This window comes from Schistocerca serialis, chromosome 2 (genome assembly GCF_023864345.2).
Source record: "Schistocerca serialis cubense isolate TAMUIC-IGC-003099 chromosome 2, iqSchSeri2.2, whole genome shotgun sequence".
NCBI lineage: Eukaryota > Metazoa > Arthropoda > Insecta > Orthoptera > Acrididae > Schistocerca > Schistocerca serialis.
In genome coordinates this window covers 371,228,303-371,241,309 of record NC_064639.1, presented here as the reverse complement: position 1 = coordinate 371,241,309, position 13,007 = coordinate 371,228,303, and the positions used below count along the sequence as shown (strand labels likewise).

Sequence of the window (13,007 nt, the reverse complement as noted above, 5' to 3'; positions counted from 1 at the left end):
ACACTGAGATGTCAAAGGTCGTTGGATAGCGATATTCACGTACGCAGATGGCGGTCACATCGTGTACACTAGGCTTGAAAGGGCCGTTCATTGGTGGTGCTGTCGTTTATTCTCAGTTCAAAAAATGGTTCAAATGGCTCTGAGCACTATGGGACTTAACATCTGACGTCATCAGTCCCCTATACCTAGAACTACTTAAACCTAACTAATCGAAGGACATCATACACATCCATGCCCGAGGCAGGATTCGAACCTGCGACCTTAGCGGTTCCAGACTGAAGCGCCTAGAACCGCTCGGCCACACCTGCTGGTCCTGGGCTGAGAGGCCGTGGTCGATCTGTAAAACTTCTTCAAGAATCTCTTGCAACTTAACGTCCTGAATTATTTGCTGGATGATGTATTCCAATCACTGTCTTCCTCTACAGTTTTTGCCCTCTGCACCTACCACCTCTAGTACCATGGAGGTCATTCCCTCATGCCTTAACAGATGTCCTGTCATCCTGTCCCGTCTCCTTCTCAGTGTTTTCCACATGTTCCTTTCCTATCCGATTCTGCGCAAAACCTCCTCATTCCTTACCTTATCAGTACACCTAATTTTGAACTTTCGTCTGTAGCACCACATCTCAAATGCTTCGATTCTCTTCTATTCCTGTGTTCCCACGGTCCATGTTTCACTACCGTACACTGCTGTACTCCAGACGTACATTCTCAGAAATTTCTTCGTCAAATTAAGGCCGATATTTGATAGTAGTAGACTTCTCTTGGCCAGGAACGCCCTTTTTGCCTCTGCTAGTCTGCTTTTAATGTCCTCCTTGGTCCGTTCGTCATCAGTTATTTTACTGGCTAGGTAGCAGAATTCCTTAACTTCATCTACTTCGTGAGCATCAATTCTGATGTTTCTCGCTGTTCTCATTTCTACTACTTCTCATTACCTTCTTCTTTCTTCAGTTTACTCTCAATCCATACCCTGTACTCATTAGACTGTTCATTCCGTTAAGCAGATCACGTAATTCATCTTCACTTTCACTCAAGATAGCAATGTCATCAGCGAATCGTATCACTGACATCCTTTCACCTCGAATTTTAATCCCACTCCCGAACCTTTCTTTTATTTCCATCATTGCTTCCTCGATATACAGATTGAACAGTAGGGGCGAAATACTACATCCTTGTCTTACACCCTTTTTAATACGAGCACTTCGTTCTTGGCCATCCACTCTTATTATTCCCTCTTGGCTCTTGTACACATTGTATATGACCCGACTCTCCCTATAGCTTACCCCTACTTTTCTCAGAATTTCGACCGCCTTGCACCATTTTACATTATCGAGCGCTTTTTCCAGGTCCATAGGTCCTATGGACGTGTCTTAATTTTTCTTTAATCTTGCTTCCATTATTAACCGCAATGTCAGAATTGCCTCTCTCTTGGCTTTACCTTTCCTAAAGCCAAACTGATCGTCATCTAGAGCATCCATAATCTTCTTTTCCATTCTTATGTATGTTACTCTTGTCAGCAGCTTGGATGCACGAGCTGTTAAGGTGATTGTGCGATAATTCTCGCACCTGTCAGCTCTTGCCGTCTTCGGAAATGTGTGGATGATGGTTTTCCGAAAGTCAGATGGTACATTCTACACACCAGCGTGAATAGTCGTGTTTCTACCACTTCCTCCGACGATTTTAGAAATTCTGATGGAATGTTATCCATCCCTTCTGTCTTATTTGATCTTAAGTCCTCCAGAGTTCTTTTAAATTCTGATACTGGATCCCCTATCTCTTCTAAATAGACTCCTCTTTCTTCTTCTATCACATCAGACAAATCTTCCCCCTCATAGAGGCTTTAAATGTATACTTTCCACCTATCTGCTCTCTCCTCTGCGTTTAACACCGGGATTCCCGTTGCATTCTTAACGTTATCGACCTTGCTTTTAATGTCACCGAAAGTTGTTTTGACTTTTCTGTAGGCTGAGTCTGTCCCCCGACAATCATCTCTTTTTCAATGTCTTCACATTTTTCCTGCAGCCATTTCGTCTTAGCTTCCCTGCACTTCCTATTTATTTCATTCCTCAGCGACTTTTATTTCTGTATTCCTGACTTTCCCGGAACGTTTTTGTACTTCCTATTTTCATCGATCAACTGAAGTATTTTTTCTGTTACTCGTAGTTTATTCGCAGTTACCTTCTTTGTACCTATGTTTTCGGTCCCAACTTCTGTGATATCCCTTCTTACAGATGTCTATTCCTCTTCAACTGTACTGCCCATTGAGCTATTCCTTAATGCTGTATCTACAGCCTTAGAGAACTTCAACCGTATCTCGTCATTCCGTATCCCACTTCTTTGCGTATTGATTCTTCCTGACTAACGTCTTAAACTTCAGCCTACTCTTCGTCACTACTATATTGTGATCTGAGTCTATATCAACTCCTTGGTACACCTTACAATACAGAATCTGATTTCGGATCTCTGTCTAATCATGATATAATGCAACTGAAATCTTCCCGTATCACCCGGCCTTTTTCAAGTATACCTTCTCCTCTTGTGATTCTTGAACAGAGTATTCGCTATTACTAGCTGAAACTTGTTACAGAACTCAATTAGTCTTTCTCCTCTCTTATTCCTTGTCCCAAGCCCTTACTCTCTTGTAGCCTATTTTTCTACTCCTGCACCTAGAACTGCATTCCAGTCCCCCATGACTATTAGATTTTCATCTCCCTTTACATACTGTATTACCCTTTTAATGTCCTCATACACTTTCTCTATCTCTTCATCTTCAGATTGCGTCGTCGGCATGTATACCTAAACTATCTTTGTCGGTGTTGGTTTGCTGTCGATTCTGATAAAAACAACCCTATCGCTGAACTGTTTACAGTAACACACTCTCTGCCCTACCTTCCTATTCATAACTAAACCTACTCTCGTTATACCATTTTCTGCTGCTGTTGATATTACCCTTTACAAATCGGATCAGAAATCCTTGTCTTTTTTTCCACTTCACTTCATTGACCCCTACTCTATCTAGATTGAGCCTTTACATTTCCCTTTCAGACTTTATGGTTTCCCTACCACGTTCAAGCTTCTGACATTCCACGCCCCAACTCACTGAACGTTACCCTTTTGTTGATTATTCATTATTTTCTCATGGTTTTAGATTAGATTAGATTAGATTTACTTTCATTCCAATTGATCCGTAGTGAGGAGGTCCTCCAGGATGTGGAACATGTCAGAAAAACAACAATACATGACAAATATTTAAACTAAAACAAATAAGCTAATGTACCATTCCACAGGTCCCAAGTGGAATGATCGTCATTTTTTAATGAACACTAAGAGTCATTTTACAAATACTATTGCACTGAATTTAAAATAAAAAAGTTTTATATTTATTTATAAGGTAAGAAACATGTAATACAACTACTGTAATACTTATTTACAATGAACACATTACTGCACTGAAATGGTGCAGAAGTTAGATTATACTTACACACACACACACACACACACACACACACACACACACACACAAATTTTCAGTGAACACATTACTGCACTGAAATTGTGCAGAAGTTATGTTGTACTTATATACAAATCAGTTGGTTTTCCTCAGAAATTCATCAATGGAGTAGAAGGAGTTGGCCACCAATAAATCCTTTAGGCTTCTCTTAAACTGAATTTCATTGGTTGTTAAGCTTTTTATGGCTGCTGGCAAGTTATTGAAAATGTGTGTTCCTGAATAATGCACACCTTTTTGTACAAGACTAAGTGACTTTAAATCCTTGTGAAGATTATTCTTATTTCTAGTATTGATTCCATGAATTGAGCTGTTGGTTTGAAAAAGTGATATATTTTTAATGACAAATTTCATTAAGGAATAAATATATTGGGAAGCTGTAGTTAGTATCCCTAGTTCCCTAAACAGGCTTCTGCAGGATGTTCTTGAGTTCACACCACATATAATTCTTACTGCACGTTTTTGTGCCCGGAAAACTTTAGCTTGGCTTGATGAATTACCCCAGAAAATAATCCCATATGACATTATGGAATGAAAGTAAGCATAGTATGCCAGCTTTTTCATTATTATATCCCCTATGTCTGACAAAATTCGCATTGCAAACAGAGATTTGTTAAGACGCTTCAGCAGTTCTGTGGTGTGCTCCTCCCAGTTGAATTTATTATCAAGCTGTAATCCCAAGAATTTAACACCGTCCACTTCTTCTATCTTCTTGTCATCATATGTTAGACATATACTCTTGGGACACCCCTTACAAGTTCTGAACTGCATGTAGTGTGTTTTTTCAAAGTTTAGTGACAAAGAATTGGCTAGGAACCAGTGATTAATGTCTACAAATATTTTATTGGCTGATCTTTCTAAGACTACACTTGATTTGCTATTTATTGCAATGTTTGTATCATCAGCAAACAAAACAAACTTGGCATCTGGTAGTGTTACTGATGAAAGGTCATTGATATACACAAGAAAAAGTAAGGGCCCCAAAATGGAACCTTGTGGGACCCCACATGTAATTAGTTCCCAGTTGGATGATGCCTGATAGCTTGATACATGTCTCTTTCCTAATAACACCCTTTGTTTCCTGCCAGAGATATAAGATTTGAACCATTTTGCAGCATTTCCTGTTACACTATAATATTCTAGTTTACTTAAAAGGATATTGTGATTTACACAGTCAAATGCCTTTGACAGATCACAAAATATACCAGTTGCCTGCAATTTTTTGTCTAATGAATTAAGTACATTTTCACTGTAAGTGTAGATAGCCTTCTCAATATCAGAACCTTTTAGAAATCCAAACTGTGACTTTGACAGTATGTTATTTGAGATAAGATGGTTATAAAGACGACTGTACATTACTTTTTCGAAAATTTTTGAGAATGCTGGCAACAGTGAAATTGGACGGAAATTTGATGCTATTTCTTTATCTCCCTTCTTAAACAGTGGCTTAACTTCAGCATATTTCAGCCATTCGGGAAATATTCCACTGATAAACGACTGGTTACACAGATAGCTTAATATGTTACTTAGCTCAGAATCACATTCTTTAATTAACTTTGTTGATATTTCATCATACCCACTAGATGTTTTTGATTTTAAAGATTTTATGATGGACATTATTTCTGTTGGGGTAGTGAGGGTCAAATTCATATTATGGAAGTTACTTGAAATGTCCGGTCTAAGGTAATCCATAGCAGCATCTACCGAACCTGACAACCCCATCTTTTCAGTAACAGTTATAAAATGTTTGTTAAAAAGTTCTGCAACACTATACACATCTGTCACCAATGCATCATTTACTCTTAATGCTATTTGTTCCTCTTCATGTCTGGTTCTACCGGTCTCCTCCTTCACTATATCCCATATTGTCTTTATTTTGTTATCTGATATGACTATCTTTTCCTTGTAATATATTTGCTTTGACATCCGTATTACAGTCTTTAATAATTTGCAGTATTTCTTATAATGTGCTATAGCATCAACATTGGAAATGTTTCAGATTGACAGATACAGTTTTCTTTTTGTTTTACAAGATACCCCTATTCCTCGAGTAATCCATGGCTTCTTTGTAGACTTTGCTCTAACCTTGGTAAGTTTTGGGGGAAAGCAGTGTTCAAATAAGGTAAGCACTTTATTAGCAAAAATGTTATATTTTTCATTCATGCCATGAGCACTGTAAACATCAGTCCAGTGAATGTCTCTGAGGAGTGTCCTAAAATAATCAATTTTTGGCTTACTGATTACCCTCTTGAGCTCAGATTTAACAGATTTTATATCCTGTTCAGTATTAACATTTAACAGAAGGAACTGCATGTCATGGTCTGAGAGGCCATTGACTATTGGTTTTGTAATATAATTTTGTTCATTTGACTTTTCTATAAAGATATTATCAATGGCTGTTTGTGAGCAAGTGGTTATCCTAGTGGGGAACTTTACTGTGGGAATTAAGTTACTAACTCAAATAGGTTCTTATTGGGAGAGTCTTTAAGGAAATCTACATTGAAATCACCAGCAACCACTATTTCTTTGTTTTTGGTTGTTAAATGGGCCAGTACAGCTTCAAGGTGGTTTACAAACAGATTAAAGTTACCTGCAGGTGCTCGATATACACTTAATATTATGAAAGATTTTTTGTGAAAATCTAATTCTGTTGCACATGCTTCCACATGCTGTTCTAGGCAAAATTTATGAATGTCTATGTTCTTAAATTTATGACAGTTCCTGATGAATGTGGCAACTCCTCCTTTCTCCATTTCTGATCTACAATAGTGAGATGCTAACCTAAACCCTGTAACACTTAAAAGTTCTATACCAGTGGTCACATGATGTTCAGAGAGGCAGATTATGTCAGCTGGGTTTGAAGACTCTAATTCATCTATGCAGATAGTTAATTCATTAATTTTATTTCTCAGTCCTCGAATATTTTGATGCAATAAAGATAGCTGACATTTCACATTGACTGACTTAAAATTGGATGGAGTTAAAATATCTGCTGACAGTTGAAAATTCTTAACCAATGGCTGTTTATGTTGATGTAATAAGCTGGAATTATGTTTTTTGATTTCTTTCTCAAACTGAAGGTTTGTCTCAGTTCTAACCTCTCTTAAAATTTGTTTTCTTTCTGTCCTCCCTACCCTAAAAAAGGGTCTTTTCTGAATCCTATAACCACTGGTATTTTACCACTCATGACAGTGCCTCCCCCCTTTAACTTTCCTGCTATTTCCCCAGCCAATTTACCCTTCCCCTTCCTGTTGAGGTGAAGGCCATGCCTAGTATAATCCCACCTACTGACAGAATCAACATGAACCACACCAATGTGTGACCCCGCACCCGACATGAGCAGCCGTTCCAGCTCCAAATTAACTCTCTTGACAGAAGAGTTCAAATGAGGTCGGTCATGGCGCCCAAGAACAGATACAAACTCAACACTGGTATGCCTCGATGCTGATGCAATCTTCGCCAGGTCACACTCTATGCTGTACCCAGGATCTCTGTCAATACTGTTACCTGCCCCACCCACTATAACCACGGTGTCTTCCTTAGTGAAATCTTTGCAAAGTGATCCTAAATCCTCTGTCACCTGCTCCAGACCAGCACTAGGTTTAAAAAAATTGGTGACCTGGTATTCTGATCCTAGTTCATCCTGCAAGAGTTGGCCAACACCTCTTCCATGGGAACTACCTAACAACAACACTTTCTTTCTCTTTACTGATTTCCCTACATTCTTACTTTTCAATTTGCTGCTGAAAGTTTGTTGTGCCCTGTCTACACCTGTAACTGCTTGAGGCTCACCAGCTTCTAACTGAAGCAACAGGTCAAATCTATTTTCCACATTCACCATAAAGCTGTCAGACAAAGTTCTAGGCCTGTTCCTCCTGTTGCCTGTTGCCACTTCCCACCTCTCTTTACCCTTCTCCCTCCTTAACCTGTCAAGATCTCCCCTGGCCTTGTCTAACTCAGCCTGAAGGGCAGCAATTTTCCCCTCCTGTTCCAGTATCTTCCTATCTCTACTACAAATCCTACAAAACCACTGATGAGTCTCATTTACTTCCCCTATTCCCACGCCACTACAGTCACCCACATGGAAAAAACTACAGCACCCATCACACCAAAGCCCCGACCTAACAATTCTACGGCAAGTCAAGCACTTTTCACTCATGATAAACGTAATAATTTATTAAGAATAAGTCAGTTAAATTACAGATAAACACGAAAATATGGTTACACAAATTTGGCCTATACGCAACTGTGTGTAAACAAAAACAAAAGTGCAAAGTTTCTGAAACAACAAGTTAAACTTTACGCTACTTTCCGGAAATGCTAGTTAAATAATGAAGAGGTACGCTAAGTTAAATTGCTGGAGAGAGCAAGGAACAACTAAACGAAATTCTATAGATTTGCTGCAGCAGAACGTAAACAGAAAATACGACTGTACGGTCTTTTCGCGTTTTCTGCTATATTACGTAATGAGAAATGAAACCTTTAATGGTACACTTAAACGGCACACTAATACACTTATTTACCACGTAATCAGTACTAATCTATGTGTTTTATAATCTAAAATAACTTATCTTTACGAGAACACCAAACCTCGCGCTAGTCGCTTGGCTGCAGGGCTGCCAACTCTAGGGTAACCGCCCCCTTGGCAGTCCCCTCCCCGAGCTCCGAATGGGGGACTTTTCCTGATGTTTTGCCAATGGAGAGATCATCATGATACTTCTTCAATTACGGGGCACATGTCCTGTGGATACACGTTACCTGTCTGTAATGCAGTGGTTTTCATTGCCTTCTGCATCCTCTTCGCCGTTGATCATTGCTGATTCTTCGGCCTTTAGGGGCAGTTTGCCACCCTTAGGACAAGAGAGTGTCCTGAACCTCTGTCCGCTCCTCCGCCCTCTTCGACAAGCCGTTGGCAGAATGAGGGTGACTTCTTATGGCGGAAGACTTTGGCAGGTGGGAATCGAACGCGGGACCAAAGACGTTTAGATTATGAATCAAAGCTGCTATCTCTTTTTTTTAAGCTCATTTTGTTCTATATCGTTCGTTCAATTTGTGCGGGGTGGACGTCCGAACACACGTTCAGGTTGGTCGTTGATCCATTCATTCAGTATTTTTATTACAGAGGGGAGCTAACCCTCCGACGGAACACTCCGAGCTACCGTGCCGGCTCCCCTAGACCAGAGTCTCCTATATATAGAGCGCATAGAGGGCACCGCCATATGACACAGAAGTGTTTTCCACATACCGTTACCACTTTGCACCAACGACGTGACAATCGATTACCTTCAATCGAGATTAACGACGTTGGTCAGATATAGTCGGCCCCACGCGACGTATGGTGGCGCCCTCTATGCGCTCTATATAAACGGAACCTCCACGACCTGGCAGCCAGGATTCCTCAGATGCAGATTACAGAGAGTCACAGATGACCTCTGCGACTGGGCAAGTAAATGGCGTCTCGCATTCAACGGAGCAAAGACGCAAGCCATTACAATCTGCAGAAGAAAATTCTCAGTGAACCTACCTCCCATAGAAGCACGCGCCACCGCTGTTCCCTGGAGCAAGACAGCACTCTATCTAGGAGTAAACCTAGACAGACGCCTTACGTGGAAGCAACACGCAAACAACATCAAAAACAAAGCAATGGGCAGACTGAGGACCCTCTACCCACTTCTCCAGCCCAACTCTGCACTCCCGCAAGAGCTGGGCATCAAACTATACCTTCCACTAGTGCGGCCCATCCTCGAGTACGCCGCAGTAGAGTGGAGTAACGCAGCAGAGCAAGACATCGGCAGCCTGCAAATAGCGCAGAACAGGGCGCTGAAAAGGGCCCTGCACCTCTCATGAAACTTCCCAACTGAAGAACTGCACGAGCTGGCCGGTGTCCCCCGCCTTCGAGACAGGTTCAGACACGCCGCGCAGAACTTCTACGAGAAGATCGCAGCAGCCGAGAACCCCCTCACTGCTGCACTTGGCCACCGTGAGCACCACAGCGAGCACACGAGGTAGCCGGACCTACTACGGAGATGAAGTCAAAAACAAGACAACACCCCTTTCCCGAATCCCATCCCAATGTAGAAATTCCCAACTAAATGTACCCCTATAAATACGTACATAACCACTCCTCAGAAGAAAAGTCACCCATAACAATCTGTCTGAATGGATGAGTGAATGTGTGTGTGGAAAAAAACCTCTAACTAGCACAGAAGACTAACCAAAGCACCGACAAAGTATTGTCAAAGAACCCAATCAATAAATGTAGGTATAACTAGCACTTGTGTTCTAAGATTTGTTTAAAGGAACACCTTTACAGCTCACACTGTGCCGTCGCCGGGAAGAAAGAAGAATCCTCCTCATCAGAAGAAAGGTGCTTGCCTGGCAGCCTGTCGTTGACTTAACTCGGAAGATGTTGCCCGCAGTTGGCAACGAAACGTCAGGAAGAAGTTTTACAGATCGACCACGGCCTCTCAGCCCGGAAGTTTTAACTAATGATTAACCTTTATTGTCATCCTAAGCAATGAACACAAAAAGGAATTGTTAAAAAATAAACAACCGATTGCTTTATGGAGGTGGTTTCACGATGGGACCACTGGGACACACAGTTTTCAACCTGCAATCATTTTATGTGGAAATAAGGTCAGAAACACTTCCAAGGCAAACAGCCAAGAGTGCGAGTTTAATACTTTTATTTTATTTCCTCGAGGAAATTATTTACGAAGCAACTTATCGCTCCCAGCAACATGGGCAAATTATACCTCGCTGGGAGATTCACGGCTTACATTAACACTTAGTCCGACCCCTTCAGAGAAGTCATGCACAACTGTTGATCTGTACGACGTAAAGTATCTTATTTCTGAGTTTATCATGACAGGTTCATCTTCATTGTCGTCATCAACATCTTAATGAACTGCATTTTCAGTGAGCAGTACAGAACATGGCAAAGAAGTCGGAGTCACCGAAGAACTTGCCTTACGGAGATCATTTACAGTGGCATCCGCAGGGTCTTTTTCTGACTCTGATGTCTCTGCATCCAAATCACTCGGAATTTCTTCTTCTATAGGACAGACGTCTGGATCAAGAATGACGTCTCGAAACATCCAGGAACTCATAATGACTAAAACAAATTGTAGCCCTAATAACAAGCAAACAATGAGTGTAAAATTTAATAAATTTACATCCAGTTAAAATATTAATTATAAACGTACCTACAGTTCCAGTGGCTTCCTGTCGAAAATACAAAAGCTGTAGTACAAACAGAAATTTACGTTACAGTAGTCACTGTCGGTGATCTCCTGAATATGATCACTGTGCAAAAACCGTACGTCAGGTAAACAACGTAACAAAAATTTGCAGACACAAATCTCCTACAATCACCTGGCAAACACTCCGCGCCGGCTGTTACTTTGAACGCTGTAAGCGACTGCTGCACTACACTACATCAGTAGAAGTACCTTAGAGTATAGCTTGGATTTTCTGACTTGCTGGTTTCACGCGAATGGTTAGAGGCAGAAACCACTGGGGCTCAAAGGTTTAAACACTATGACGAACGTGGGTGTAGGTTATTACTACTAGGGGCTTTCAACAATCAATGCAACACTTTTTTCTGACAGAAGGTTAATTATATTCAGGATTCCAATACACCATATCATCATCCACTTCTCTGGCTACAAAACCCCATTTTTCAACATAATCTTAGGTCAATGCGACGGCCTTATGCCATCTTACTGGAAGGGCGTTTATGCCTACATGGTACCACATTACTTGTCGACGGTCGGAGCCAATGTCTTGATGCATCAATAACCTCCCCATCGCCCACGTACTGCTTCCCGCGGAGTGCATCGTTCATAGGGCTAAAAAGATGGCAGTCGAAAGGTGTGACATCCGGGCTGTAGGGTGGATGAACAGTCCAATGAAGTTTAGTGAGCTTCTCTCCGGTGCGCAAGCTTTTGTGAGGCCTTTCATTGTTATGGAGAAGAAGAGGTTCGTTTGCATCCGTATATCATCTCGAATGAGAGTGTCCGCACGTTGTAACATCGAAGGAGTCATAGCTGTGTGCGACTGGCCCGCACATGGGAGATCGGACAGGTCTGCGCCATGGTGACAGACGCCTCGCCCAGCGACTCACCGAGATTTTGTTGCCTGGCAGGTCCCTATAGACTAATGCAAGCGCCTATGAATATCTGGGACGCTCTGGTTTTCTGCAAACAGAGTCTCAATGACAGCTCTCTGACTGGAACACACCGTCGTTACGCACACCATTTTGAAGGCTATGTCCAGCGCCGGGAACCATCGGAACATCATGAAATTATAGGTGCTTGGGGGGAATATTCTACGATGTCCCACAACGAATTCCAGTTTTTTTTTTTTCAAACGAAGTCGGTCGAGAAAAAGATGTGCTGCACTACTCATTAAACGCCCTTGACAGTTAAGCTAAAATACATGGACTATGGAGAGAATTGAAGATATCTAACAAAAGATAGTAAGAGACAAGAATGAATATAAATATGATGATATATGCCTCTACGTGACTGCTGAGCGTTATTAGCGTTGGTATGTACATCGAGTACATGCACCATGTATAGTTGCCTAGATTCTGTTACCATACTACTTATATGTGTAGCGAGCATAGGTAATCCACTGAGGATCTCCCTTTCAAGTCCCATTGCTAATGTTAACTAAGGGACATCATGATATATTGTGAGCTGATAACTGTATTTTGAATGTAGAGTATTCTACAGCGACTGTTGTTTTGTCTATGTCACCAATCTAATGTTAGTTCTTATGCAAACCTAAGTATCTTACTTATGACTTATGTGGAAAAGCACTTCTTACCTATTGTTCATGTAACGGTGTAAGTTGGAATATCTGCGAGATTGGGGACAACTAAGCACGAGCTCCACAACCGAAACGTTGTCAATGATCACTTCACTTCCAGTACCAGACGTTCCCCCTTCACTCGCATTCACTGCACTGTCCTACTCCCTCTTCTGCTCATGCGGCACCTTTGGAAGCCAGCAGCGACATTTTTCCTTATTTCCTGCTGGCAATCAGTTGGAAATTTTATTGGTATCAGTTCCAGAGGACATAGATAATCCTAAAAAAACAAAGTCTTTCGCGATGGAGTAAAACATTCTCGCACTTCTTGCCGTGTCAGTTCTGGGTAAAACCCCGAGCTTTCGAAGATTACTTCCATTGCCTTCGTCAGGAGTAAATGACTGTTGCTACTGAAGAAGGTTTTGCCTTGAGTTGAAAGAAGTCCCAGAATATTTTGTACATAGATTTTACTACTCCACGCACTGAAAGAAAGTTTGTGCTGTTGCAGGAGACGCTGTCGGAGCTGTGCGGCTGGAGGCGGCGCAAGCGGCGGCCGAGGCGCGCCTACAGCGCCGTGTCGCCCGGCCACAAGGCGCCGGCGCGGTCGCTGCCGCAGCAGTGCTACCAACACCACAACCACCACCAGCAGCAGGCGGCAGCGGCAGCGCGACCCACCGGCCGGCGAGCG

General features: G+C 41.7%; 1 protein-coding gene across 1 annotated transcript in view; it reads left to right on the top strand.

The window, feature by feature from the left end:
- LOC126455995 (alpha-1D adrenergic receptor-like) overlaps positions 1–13,007 on the top strand; it is a 138,985-nt gene that overhangs the window by 122,185 nt on the left and 3,793 nt on the right. Inside the window, exon 3 of the mRNA XM_050091753.1 lies at positions 12,828–12,937. Within this exon, the coding sequence (XP_049947710.1) occupies positions 12,828–12,937 (110 nt within the window). The remainder of the gene's footprint in view (positions 1–12,827; positions 12,938–13,007) is intronic.